This window comes from Scyliorhinus torazame, chromosome 4 (assembly GCF_047496885.1).
Source record: "Scyliorhinus torazame isolate Kashiwa2021f chromosome 4, sScyTor2.1, whole genome shotgun sequence".
NCBI lineage: Eukaryota > Metazoa > Chordata > Chondrichthyes > Carcharhiniformes > Scyliorhinidae > Scyliorhinus > Scyliorhinus torazame.
Genome location: NC_092710.1, coordinates 332,988,951 through 333,002,902, shown reverse-complemented (window position 1 = coordinate 333,002,902; position 13,952 = coordinate 332,988,951). Strand labels below are relative to the sequence as shown.

General features: G+C 47.0%; 1 protein-coding gene across 1 annotated transcript in view; it reads left to right on the top strand.

Moving 5' to 3' along the window:
- sde2 (SDE2 telomere maintenance homolog (S. pombe)) overlaps positions 1-12,951 on the top strand; it is a 77,046-nt gene extending 64,095 nt beyond the window's left edge. Inside the window, exon 7 of the mRNA XM_072500217.1 lies at positions 12,093-12,951. Within this exon, the coding sequence (XP_072356318.1) occupies positions 12,093-12,308 (216 nt within the window). The 3' untranslated portion in view covers positions 12,309-12,951. The remainder of the gene's footprint in view (positions 1-12,092) is intronic.
- The last annotated feature ends 1,001 nt before the right edge of the window (positions 12,952-13,952 follow it).

The following is a 13,952-nucleotide window of genomic DNA, read 5'->3' as shown; positions in this document are numbered from 1 at the left end:
TTAAGGTAAACCTACTTGTGAACTAATAAAGATCATTATTATTATTATTAAACCCCTTCCAACAAATGAGTAGGATAGGGTAGATAGATAGAGAATTTATTTCCTGTTGTGGAGGCGAGGGAAATCCAGAACAAGGGGTCATAATCTTAAATTAGGGTTGGACCATTCAGTAGTGAAAATAGGAAGCATTTCTTCATGTAATTCAGTAGTGGAAATCTGGCAATCTCCCCCCAAAAAAGCTGCCGATCATTTGAAAATTTCCAATACGAAAATGGTGGATGGCACAGTGGTTAGCACTGCTGCCTCACCGCACCAGGGACCCGGGTTTGATTCTGAACTTAGGTGGCGTTTGTGTGGAGTTTGCACATTCTCCCCGTGTCTGTGTGGGCTTCCTCCGGTTTCTTCCCACAGTCCAAAGATGTGCAGGTTAGGTGGATTGGTCATGCTAAATTGCCACCAAGGTGTACAAAGGTTAGGTGGGGTTACGGGGAAAGGATGCGAGGTTGGGCCTAGGTAGGGTCCTCTTTCGGAAGGTTCATAGAATTTACAGTGCAGAAGGAGGCCATTCAGCCCATCAAGTTTGCACCGGCCCTTGGAAAAGCACCCTACCCAAGCCCACACCTCCGCCCTATCCCTGTAACCCAGTAACCCCACCTAATCTTTTTGGACACTAAGGGTAATTTATCATGGCCAATCCACCTAACCTGCACATCTTTGGACTGTGTGAGGAAACCGGAGCACCCGGAGGAAACCCACGCAGACACGGGGAGAACGTGCAGACTCCACACAGACCATGACCCAAGCCGGGAATCGAACCTGGGACCCTGGATCTGTGAAGCAGCTGTGCTACCATGCTGCCCACACAGTTGGTGCCGACTTGATGCGCTGAATGGCCTCCTTCTGCACTGGAGGGATTCTATGAAACTGAAAATAGAAACAGGAGGAGGCCACCTGGCCCCGCGAGACTGCTCTACCTTTCATTATGATCATGGCTGATCAGCCAGCCTGTTCCTGTTTCCCCGCATATCCTTTGATTCCTTTCGCCCAAGTGCTGTATCTAAGCCCTACTTTAAAACATACAATGTTTTGGCCTCAGTTGCTTTCTGTGGTACCGAATTCCACATTCATTTTCATTTTCACATGTTCATCACTCACTGGGTCGAGAAATTTCTTCTCCTCTCTGTCCTAAATGGTTTATCCTCGGACTGTGACCCCTGGCTCTGGACACACCCACACCATTGGGAACATCCTTCCTGCATCTAACCTATCTAGTCTTGTTAGAATTTTATAGGTTTCAGGGCAGCACGGTGGCACAGTGGGTTAGCACTGCTGCCTCACGGTGCCGAGGTCCCAGGTTCGATCCCAGCTCTGGGTCACTATCTATGTGGAGTTTGCACATTCTCCCCGTGTTTGCATACGTTTCGCCCCCACAACTTTATAGGTTTCTCTGAGATTTCCCCCCTCATTCTTCTAAAGTACAGCGAATACATTCCTTTAAAAAAAATTTTTTTTTACATTTAGAGCACCCAATTCATTTTTTCCAATGAAGGGGCAATTTAGAGTGGCCAATTCACCTAACCTGCACATCTTTTTGGGTTGTGGGGGCGAAACCCACACAAACATGGGGGAAATGTGCAAACTCCACACGGACAGTGACCCAGAGCCGGGATCGAACCTGGGACCTCGGCGCTGTGAGGCAGCAGGGCTAACCCACCGCGCCACCGTGCTACCCAGCGAATACAACCCTAATCGACTCAATATCTCCTTGTACGTCAGTCCCGCTATTCCAGGAATCCGTCTGGTAAACTTTCACTGCACTCCCTCTATAGCAAGAACTTCCTTCCTCAGGTAAGGAGACCAAAACTGCACACAATATTCCAGGTGTGGCCTCACCAAGGCTCTGTATAATTTTTTTAATTATGAATTATTTTTTTCCAATTAAGGGACATTTTAGCATAGCCAATTCACCTACCCTACATATCTTTTTGAGTTGTGGGGGTGAGACCCAACCAAGGCCCTGTATAATTGCAGCAAGACATCCCTACCCTGTACTCAACCCCTCACTATGAAGGCCAACATACCATTTGGCTTCTTTACCTCCTACCACATGTACCTGCATGTTTACCTTCAGGTTTACCTTCAGTGACTGGTGTACAAGGACACCCATGTCTCGTTGCACATTCTCCTCCTAATTTATGGCCACTCCGATCATCTGCCTTCCTGCTTTTGCTACCAAAGTGGATAACATCGCATTTATCCATTTGATGTTGCATCCTGCATGCCCACTCACTCAACTTGTCCAAATCTGAAGCAGCTCTACATCCTCCTCACAGCTCACCCTCACGCAAACATTGATGGATTTTTTTAATAGACGAGGGTCTCGAGGGATATCGGTTCAAGGTGGTTAACTGGGATTAAGATCCCGATGAGCAATAATCTCAATCGAGGCAGAAGAAGCTCGAGGGTCTGAATGGTTTCCTGTGTCATTGATGGCAGAGCTTCAAGAGAATTGCACTCTACTGAAACTCCCTCACAGCGCCGAGGACCCGGGTTCGATCCTGGCCCCGGGTCATTGTCCACGTGAGGTTTGCACATTCTCCCCGTGTCTGCGTGGGTCTCACCCCCACAGCCCAAAAGATGTGTAGTGTATTTGGATTGGCCACACTAAATGGCCCCTTAATTGGAAAAAAGAATTGGGTGTATCAAAACATCTTTTTTTATTCTATCCCCTTAACAGTAGAATTCTGAGTGCCATTGACAACACTGCGATATCTCTCAGTTTAAAAAGCTGGAATCAGGACTTTAATAGTGCCCACCCACATCTGCCTTTGAAGCACAGCATCGGCATGTGGGCATCATGGTAAGGCTGCCAATCATTGACAATCTCTAGGTGCTGCAACGGTTAGGTTTCCCCCAAGGTGCTGTTCGGAAGAACATTTTCAGATTTTGTCTCCATGACAATAATGGGATGGTAAAGGGAGTGGGAAGGTACTGGAGGTTTTTGCAGGCTTAAAAGTGGACAAATTTCAAGGTCCGGATGTGTTGTATCCCAGGCTGCTGTGGGAGACGAGGGAGGAAATTACAGGGGCTCTAACACAAATTTTTAATTCCTCTCTGGCCACAGGAGAGGTACCAGAGAACCGGAGAACAGCTAATGTGGTCCCACTTTTCAAGAAGGGCAGTAGAGATAAACCAGGGAATTACAGACCAGTGAGTTTCACATCGGTGGTAGGGAAACTATTGGAGAAAATTCTGAAGGAGAGAATCAATCTCCACTTGGAGAGGCAACATTTGATCAGGGATAGTCAGCTTGGCTTTGTCAAACTTGATTGGATTTTTTTGAGTTGACCAGGTGTGTAGATGAGGGTTATGAGGTTGATGTCGTTTATATGGATTTCAGCAAAGCCTTTGACAAGGCCCCACATGGGAGACGGATAAAGACGGGACCAATGGTAACGTGGCAAGTTGGATCCAAAATTGGCTCAGTGTTAGAAGACAGAAGGTGGTGGTAGAAGGCCGCTTGTGTGACTGGAGACCGGTGTCCGGTGGTGTACCACAGGGATCAGCTGAGTCCCTTATTGTTTATGTGGTTGACAGTGAAGAAGATGGTCTTGGTTACAGAGAGATCTCGATGGGTTGGCAGATGGAATTGAATCCTGAAAAGTGTGAAGTGATGCACTTTGGAAGGAGTAATGCAATAAGGGAGCACTCAATCAATGGCAGGACACGAGGAAGCTCAGAGGAACAGATGGATCTTGGGGCACTTGTTCACAGATCCCTGAAGACGCCAGGACAGGTTAATGGGGTAGTTAAGGCATTCGGGACACTTCAGTCATGCCATAGATTATAAGAGCAGGGAGGTTATGTTGGAGCTGTACAGGGCTTTGGTTAGCCCTCAGCTGGAGCACTGTGTTCAGTTCTGGGCACCACGCGATAGGAAGGATGTGATTGCACAAGAGAGGGTGCAGAGGATATTCATCAGGATGTTGCCTGGGATGGAACATTATGGCTATGAAGAGAGACTAGATAAGCATGGGTTGATAGGGGCGACATGGTGGCATAAATTGCCCCTAGGTGGGGTTACGGGGATAAGGTGGTGGGTTGGACCTAGGTAGGATGTTCTTTCAGAGGATTGGTGAAGACTTGATGGGCTGAATGGCGGCCTCCTGCACTAATAATAATAGTAATCGCTTATTGTCACAAATAGGCTTCAATGAAGTTACTGTGAAAAGCCCCTTGTCGCCACATTCCGGCACCTGTTTGGGGAGGCCAGTACTGGAATTGATCCCGCACTGCTGGCCTTGTTCTGCATTACAAGCGAGCTGTTTAGCCCACTGTGCTAAACCAGCCCCTATAGGGACTATAGGGATTCTATGATTTCTCTGGAGCAGAGAAGGCTGAGAAGAGGCCTGATCAATGTGGATAAGATTGAGGGGCGTGGACAGGGTGGATAGAAATCAGCTGTTCCCCTTAGTCGAAAGGTTAATGATAAGCGGGCATAATTTTGAGGTGAAATGCAGGAGGTTTAGAGGACGTTTGAGGAGAAGATTTTTCAGTCAGATGGTGGTGGGAATCTGGAATGTGCTGCCTGGGATGGTGGTTGGGGCAGGAAACCTCACAATCTTTAAAAAATACTTGGATGAGCACTTGAAATGTCATAACATTCAAGGCCATGGGTCAAAGGCTGGGAAGTGGGATTAGTGCAGGTGAGAGTCGGTCTTCTTATCGCAGCTGGCTTGATGGGCCGAAGGGCCTCTTCTGTACTGTGTGATTCTATGCCTATTCTATATTTACAAGCCAGCTTAGTTTCCCCTTGTGCCTGCTGCCCTTGTTCTTCAAGGCGGGAGAGATTGCAGCAAGTGCCTGGCTTGGTAGACTTTGTCTTCTCCAGCACAGCAATGGATTGTCCTCACTGTTCACATGTGCTGAATCCGGAGCGTTGGTCTGATCGAGTATTTGGCACAGTAACAGTGATGAGAATACCACATGGAGAGACAGATAACTGGCCCTCGCGCTCAGAATACGGTGCCCAACTTCCAAAAGGCTACATCAGTTCACCAAATAAGTAAAACTGCATCATTGCAGAAAGCCAATGTAAATACTGTAATGAACACAGAAATCTGACTCCCTGGAGTTCAGGGTGTCAGGATTGAAATCCTGTGCTCCTGTTACATTCCCACAAGATACAGAATGTACAACAGTGAGCCCCATCTATATTAATGTATTTAGTGTTAGTGCAAGATGAATGTTAGACCTCTGTGCTAATGTATTACTGACCCACATGGCCATGAGGCACAGCCTCAGACAGTGTCCAAATACAATTCCACAAAAGGTGCAAAAACTCATCTGCTTACTATTATAATAGGGACCATAGGACTAGAATAATAATTGCTTATTGTCACAAGTAGGCTTCAATGAAGTTACTGTGAAATAAGACAAGAAGCAGAATTAGGCCACTCGGCCCATTGAGTCTGCTCCGCCATTCAATCATGGCTGATATTTTCTCATCCCCATTCCCCTGCCTTCTCCCCATAACCCCTGATCCCCTTATTAATCAAGGGGAGGCGGTGGGGTAGTAATCCACTGACCCAGGGTAGTGCTCTGGAGACCCGAGTTCGAATCCCGCCAGGGCAGATCGTGAAATTTGAATTCGATTAAAAATCTGGAATTAAAAGTCTAACGATGACCATGAAACCATTGTCGATTGTCGTGAAAATCCATCTAGTTCACTAATGTCCTTTAGGGAAGGAAATCTGCCCAGCCTTACCCAGCCTGGCCTATATGTGAATCCAGATCCACAGCAACATAAGACCATAAGACATAGGAGTGGAAGTAAGGCCATTCGGCCCATCGAGTCCACTCCGCCATTCAATCATGGCTGATTTCAACTCCATTTACCCGCTCTCTCTCCATAGCCCTTAATTCCTCGAGAAATCAAGAATTTATCAACTTCTGTCTTAAAGACACTCAACGTCCCGGCCTCCACCGCCCTCTGCCGCAATGAATTCCACAGACCCACCACTCTCTGGCTGAAGAAATTTCTCCTCATCTCTGTTCTAAAGTGACTCCCTTTTATTCTAAGGCTGTGCCCCCGGGTCCTAGTCTCCCCTGCTAATGGAAACAACTTCCCTACGTCCACCCTATCTAAGCCATTCATTATCTTGTAAGTTTCTATTAGATCTCCCCTCAACCTCCTAAACTCCAATGAATATAATCCCAGGATCCTCAGACGTTCATCATATGTTAGGCCTACCATTCCTGGGATCATCCATGTGAATCTCCGCTGGACCCGCTCCAGTGCCAGTATGTCCTTCCTGAGGTGTGGGGCCCAAAATTGCTCACGGTATTCTAAATGGGGCCTAACTAATGCTTTATAAAGCTTCAGAAGTACATTCCTGCTTTTATATTCAAAGCCTCTTGAGATAAATGACAACATTGCATTTGCTTTTTTAATTACGGACTCAACCTGCAAGTTTACCTTTAGAGAATCCTGGACTAGGACTCCCAAGTCCCTTTGCACTTCAGCATTATGAATTTTGTCACCGTTTAGAAAATAGTCCATGCCTCTATTCTTTTTTCCAAAGTGCAAGACCTCACACTTGCCCACGTTGAATTTCATCAGCCATTTCTTGGACCACTCTCCTAAACTGTCTAAATCTTTCTGCAGCCTCCCCACCTCCTCCATACTACCTGCCCCTCCACCTATCTTTGTATCATCGTCAAACTTAGCCAGAATGCCCTCAGTCCCGTCATCTAGATCGTTAATATATAAAGAGAACAGCTGTGGCCCCAACACTGAACCCTTCGGGACACCACTCGTCACCGGTTGCCATTCCGAAAAAGAACCTTTTATCCCAACTCTCTGCCTGACAGCCAATCGTCAATCCATGTTAGTACCTTGCCTCGAATACCATGGGCCCTTATTTTACTCAGTCTCCTGTGAGGCACCTTATCAAAGGCCTTTTGGAAGTCAAGATAGATAACATCCATTGGCACTCCTTGGTCTAACCTATTTGTTATCTCTTCAAAGAACTCTTAACAGGTTTGTCAGGCATGACCTCCCCTTACTAAATCCATGCTGACTCTTGGCTTTCCCCCAGTGAAATGGCCGAGCAAGCCACTTAGCTCAAGGGCAGTTAGGGATGGGCAACAAATGCTGGCCCGGCCAGCGATCCCCAAATCCCAAGAAAGAATAATGGAAAAAAAAAATAAGGACTTGAGGTTTATAGAATTTTATCATAGAATTTACAGTGCAGAAGGAGGCCATTCGGCCCATCGAGTCTGCACTGGCTCTTGGAAAGAGCACCCTACCCAAGGTCAACACTTCCACCCTATCCCCATAACCATGTAACCCCACCAAACACTAAGGGCAATTTTGGACACTAAGGGCAATTTATCATGGTCAATCCACCTAACCTGCACATCTTTGGACTGTGGGAGGAAACCGGAGCACCCGGAGGAAACCCACGCACACACGGGGAGGATGTGCAGACTCCGCACAGACAGTGACCCAAGCAGGAATCGAACCTGGGACCCTGGTGCTGTGAAGCAATTGTGCTATCCACAATGCTACCGTGCTGCCCAAACTCGACTGGATTATAGTTTCCTATTCTGAGCACAGCACTTTAAGAAGGCTTTAGAGAGAGTGCAGGAAAGATTCAGGAGAATGGTTACGGTGACGAGGGACTTCAGTAACATCGATAGATTTGTGAAATTGGGCTTGCTTTCCTTATGAGCAGGGAGGATTAAGAGATTTGATAAGAGGTGTTCAAAATCATTGAGTAAACTCATCAAAAGCAAACACATGGAGCATTTCCAGGAATCAAAACATTAATAAAGCAAATAGCCAATAAGACGGCACTGCAATTTCCAGTGCCTTTTTAATGCCTTTATCAACCCTGCCCTTCCACCTTCATTGATTTTTTTTTTACTAAGATTGAGAGACATTGATCCTAAAGGTGGAAGGGTCAGGACGTCAAGAAGACAGATTTACGGTGAAGTCCATAGTCTCAGACTGTGTCTTATTAGCTTATGCCTCAAAGGTGGAAACATGCACAATATATGCTAGTGTATTCATCAGGCAGATGTCTGAAATCTTTCTGTTTCGTGGGGAAGGTGCTTTTTAAAAAAAATAAAAAATAAAATTATTTTTAAATTTCAAAAGTTACAAGGAAACATTCTGCCCAACACCACTCCAACCTGCTGCTGCCCGTAGGTAAGGTAAAGGGAAAGTTGCCATAGTCCCAGATGGCCATAGGCTGCTTTCCCCTTTGAGGGGGCGAGCTGACTCACTGTAGTGGAAGGTGTTTTTAAAAAAGAAATTCCAATTAAGGGGCAATTTAGCGTGGCCAGTCCATCTACCCTGCACATCTTTGGGTTGTTGGGGTGAGACCCTCGCAGACACGGCGAGAATGTGCGAACTCCACACGGACAGACCTGGGAGTGGGATCGAACCTGGGACCTCGGCGCTGTGAGGCAGCAGTGCTAACCACCGTGCCACCTGTGAAAGGTTGTTTAACCAGAGAATCACTGTGCCTCAGGTGAGGCGCAAGTTTGAGAAGGCACTTTCATGAATAACCTCAGCCCGTACGGGAATTGAACCCACGCTGCCGGCCTTGTTCTGCATCACAAATCGGCGATGTAGCCCACTGAGCTAAACCAGTGCTCATACAAGATGAGTGACTCTCTGAAATCTCTGTTGTTTAGCGCACGAGGCATTGAGCTGGTTCCCTCCATGGACCGGTTGTAATGCAGGACCGAGCAGGCCAGAAAGCTCCTTTGACAATAATACATTAGATTGTCTTGGCTGTACTGCATCAGCAAGGAGAAGTGTTCCTCATTTCTATTGTCTAGTTCTTTGACCTGGTTTAGCACAGGGCTGAAGTGCTGGCTTTCAAAGCAGACCAAGGCAGGCCAGCAGCACGGTTCCATTCCCATACCAGCCTCCCCGAACAGGCGCCGGAATGTGGCGACCAGGGGCTTTTCACAGTAACTTCATTTGAAGCCTACTTGTGACTAAGCGATTTTCATTTCATTTCATTTCATTTCACTACTATTGTAGTAGCCAGTAATCTGTTTGAGTGGCAAAGGCGGATCAATTTTCTAAGTCTCTGCCTTTCTGTATTTCCTCACTGCAGACGGAATTCCGCTGAATCTTCATTATACTGAAGCCTCAATATCCTTCCTAAGGTGTAGAGCCCTATATTCCACACATTAATTGTTAAAAACACGGGGAGAATGTGCAAGCTCCACACGGACAGTGACCCAGGGCCAGGATCAATCCACACTGATCTAACTGAAGTCTCATAAATATACATTTATATAGTATCATCATTGCCTTTTTTATATTCTTCAGCTCCATTAGGGACATGAAGGCCATTCAGCCCCTTTAGTCTGTTTCCTTGTTCAGTTAGATCATGGCTGACCCTTTATCTCAGCTCCAGCTGTCTACCTTGTTTCTGGTAACCTTCAATACCTTTGGGCGGCCCGGTGGCGCAGTGGTTAGCACGGCTGCCTCACAGCACCAAGGACCCGGGTTCGATCCTGGTCACTGTCCATGTGGAGTTTGCCCATTCTTCCTGTGTCTGCGTGGGTCTCACCCCCCACAACCCAAAAATGTGCAGGGTAGGTGGATTGGCCACGCTAAATTGCCCCTTAATTGGGAAAAATAATAATCGGGCACTCTAAATTTATTTTAAAAAATCTCTCAGAGGGAGAATTCAGAATGTCCAATTCATCTAACAAGCACGTCTTTCGGGACTTGTGGGAGGAAACCGGAGCGCCCGGAGGAAACCCACGCAGACACGGGGAGAACGTGCAGACTCCGCACACAGTGACCTAAGCCGGGAATCGAACCTGGGACCCTGGCGCTGTGAAGCAAAAGTGCTAACCACTGTGCTACCGTGCCGCCCAGTTATGCTTCTGACAAAATGTTCACTTAGAACATAGAACATTACAGCGCAGTACAGGCCCTTCGGTATCAGGGTAGACTGGCTCCCCAAGGGGCTGAGCATTCTCAGAGAAAGAGGACTTTGCCAATAGGGCAAAGCTATGGAGCCATTTACGGGTACTTGGGAAATGTTCTGAATTCCTGTGTGGATAGTTCAAGATATGCAGAGGCTTTCACTATAGGCAGATAGTCAGGAGGCATTTAGCAGGCTTCTGTGGCCCAGTTGTAATGCAGAAACCAAGGAGACCAGAAAGCTCCCTGGACAGCATTAGACTGTCTTGGATGAGTTGAACAGGCACAGTGATTGTGTTCCTGCATCAACAAGGGGCTGAAGTGTTAACACTGCAGGCTCACACAAGATGTTTTCTTTTTCAAAAAGGTCTTCATTTAGAAAACTGAGCAAATAATCAGAGTAATATCCCTTGTGTTGGAATGTCACAGAAACTAGCTTTTCCCAAAAGTTCCCCAAATGTGCCAGGAGGTATTTCTGAGCCCCTCACACGTGGAAGGATAACAGTAGGCACCCGGTACCGGGCGCAGCTTTGGGGAGATTGATTGGTGGGGGAAACTCTCGAGAGTTTATTCTCAGACTCTCCACTAGGTGGTGGTGTACACTTTAAGGTAAGTGGAAAGCTCGGGCCCTGGCTTTTGATGTGTATAATTCAGCAAAGCTATGACAACTGGAGAAACTGGGAGCAGCACTCACCAACGTGGTTTTTTTAAAAACCTCCGACCCCGTGGCACATACTAATTTCCACTTGTTTCTGCCCCCAGTCCCATCCTTCCTCGATCCCAGACCAAACTTAACCAACTCCCCACGGAGAATTGAATTCAGAGCCCGTCTGTGGTCTATTCCCTGAATAGATTACTCCAGGGAAACTTGTGCATTATTCTGCAAATTCTTCCACCTGTATGCATGGCAACTCATGATTACACTAGGGAGGGTTCAGAGGAGATTCACTAGGTTGTTGCCTGGGCTGGAGCAGTTCAGCTATGAGGAGGGGCTGGTTCGGTTGGGGTTGTTTTCCTCGGAGCAGAATTAGGCCATTCGGCCCATCGGGTCTGCTCCGCCATTCGATCGTGGCTGAGAAGGACCTGATTGAGGTGTACCGATTTAAGGTAGCCGGCAGGAGATTTCAAGGAAAGTCTTTTTCACCCAGAGGTTATTTGGAATCTGGGGCTCACTAGCTGAAAGAGCGTTAGAGGCAGGAACTCTCACAACTTTTAAAGAGCATTTAGATGCGGTCTTGAAAGGCCATCGTTCTACAAGGGTGGCTATCTCGTGAGTCACGAAGATGTAGGTCTGTGTCCCACTCCAGCCCTGAACTTAAAAAGTCCGGGCTGGCACTCCGATGCAGGGCTGAGCGAGCACTGCAGTGTCAGAGGTGCTGTCTTTCAGGTGAGATTTTCAATTGAGACCGTCTGCCGTCACAGGATGATGTAAGATATCCCACGGCACTATTTTGGGGTGGAACCGAGAATACCTCCAGTCTCTCGGGGCCAATATTTAACCCTCGGTCACTTATGATTGAAGCAGATGATCTGACCATTGAGGTCACCTAATCACTCCACACAAACACAGGATTAAACTTGGTGCATTCCTGGTCCCTTGTCCTAAATAAATCCCTGAATAAATTCGCTGTGTCGTCAGCGAGCTGTTGTATTACTCCACAATTCCTTTTTTTTAAATTTAGAGCACCCAATTCATTTTTTTTTCCAATTAAGGGGCAATTTAGCGTGGACAATCCACCTAACCTGCACGTCTTTGGGTTGTGGGGGTGAGACCTATGCAGACACGGGGAGAATGTGCAAACTCCACACATACGGTGACCCGGAGCCAGGATCGGACCTGGGTTCTCGGCACCATGAGGCAGCAGTGCTAACCCACTGCACCACCGTGCCACCTACTCTACAATTCCTAATGGTCCTGGCTCAAAGCAGATGAGTCTGCTCTGGTGACAGTATTAATCCTTGTGCAAAATCGAGAGTTCCCAGTGTTTTCCATTTCTGGTATTATACATGGAATTTTGAATTTGTTCAGGTAGCACCAGTGATGTACCTCCCCGTGATCCTCATCGTGGGTTTTATTAACTGACTGACCAGTGCTTTATTTTTCCCCCCCCACCCCCACCCCACTCCTCAGGAGCCTGAAGTGGAGCATTGGACGGCGCTTAACTCTGTGGAGGAGCTTGAAAGTTTAGGACTGGACAGACTCAAGACTGAGCTGATGATGCTGGGGTTAAAATGCGGGGGCACCTTACAGGAGCGTGCAGCGAGGCTCTTCTCCGTGAAAGGACTGCCCAAGGAACAAATTGACCCAACGCTGTTCACTAAGTCAGCCAAAGGAAAGAAGAAATGACAGCGACAAATTATTATTATTATTTTTTTAAGGCTTTCACATCTTCCCGCTGAGGTGACCTGAATAAATGACAAGTTGAAGAAGAATCAAATTTATTTCCAAACCAGAATCCTTGTGGATAAGTGTTTTTGTTCAGGAATTCAGACTCTCCCGAGCTGCCGTGCAGGATGAGAACTGTGTTTTCACAATGAGCTTGTTGACAAAATTCTGTATCTCGATGTCTCTGTCTCTTTGCTGTGGGCTGCGTTTGGAGCTGGGGTCAGGTGGAAGCTCTGGGTTAAGACTAGTTATGGGGCCATGTTTTTTCATTTTGTTTTATAAAAGTGCTGTAAAGAAGCAAAAAGTTTATTTTTCTGTCTTCTGCCTTTCCCATCTCTCCAACTTCAATGATTCCGTGGTTGTGAGCAGGTTCCACAGGTGCCAGCTCCTTGATGGGTACTTTTCATATCTGACAAATTGCAGCCCTGCTGGGGTGAGCTCACTGGTTTGGTTTTGAAGACTTGTGTGGTGATAGGTCAAAGATCTAGCTGACCTCTCCTTCCCTCTTCACGTGGACATAATGGAGGAAATGGAGATGTAACTTGGGAAGAAATACAACACGTCCTTTTGTATGTTAAATAAATTCAACAGTGGTTGGCCAATTTCCCCCTTTACCTGTGTCGTTATACCAAAAAGCTGCATCTACAAGCGAGCTGTATTGATGCAGAAGAACAGCTCCAGGGTCCCAGGTTCAATTCCGGCCTCGGGTGACTGTCTGTGTGGAGTCTGCCCGTTCTCCCCGTGTCTGCGTGGGTTTCCTCCGGGTGCTCCGGTTTCCTTAACAATCCAAAGATGTGCAGGTTAGGTGGATTGGCCATGATAAATTGCGCCTTAGTGCCCAAAAATGTACAGGTTATAATCATAATCTTTATTAGTGTCACAAGCCGGCTTACATTAACACTGCAATGAAGTTACTGTGAAAAGTCCCTAGTCGCCACACTCTGGCACCTGCTCGGGTACACAGAAGAAGAATTCAGAATGTCCAATTCACCTAACAAGTATTTCGGGACTTGTGGGAGGAAACTGGAGCACCCGGAGGATACCCACAGGGAGAACGTGCAGACTCCGCACAGACAGTGACCCAAGCCAGGAATCAAACCCGGGCCCCTGGTGCTGTGAAGCAACTGTGCTACCCTGCCGCCCGAGGTGGGGTTACAGGGCTATAGCTGCGGATTGTGCCTAGGTAGGGTGCTCTTTTAAAGGGTCGGTGCGGACTTGATGGGTCAAAGGGGGCTGGTTTAGCACAGTGGGCTAAACAGCTGGCTTGTAATGCAGAACAATGCCAGCAGCGCGGGTTCAATTCCCGTACTGGCCGAATGTGGCGACTAGGGGCTTTTTCACAGTAACTTCATTGAAGCCTACTTGTGACAATAACGGATTATTATATTATTCTGCACTGTAGGGATTCTACGGTACAGCAGTGGGGAAGGATCCAAATAAAGCTGCCTTGTAGAAAGTTAACCTCCTTACAGAGTGATTATTGTGCTAAATGAATCATAGAATTGCAAAGTTTGTTAACTCTGTACTTAATTTTTGTTTGAGATTTGAGGGATGTTTGAGAGCTGTGTTGCAGAGAGGCTGAGATGTGATTAAGTTGGTGTTGAT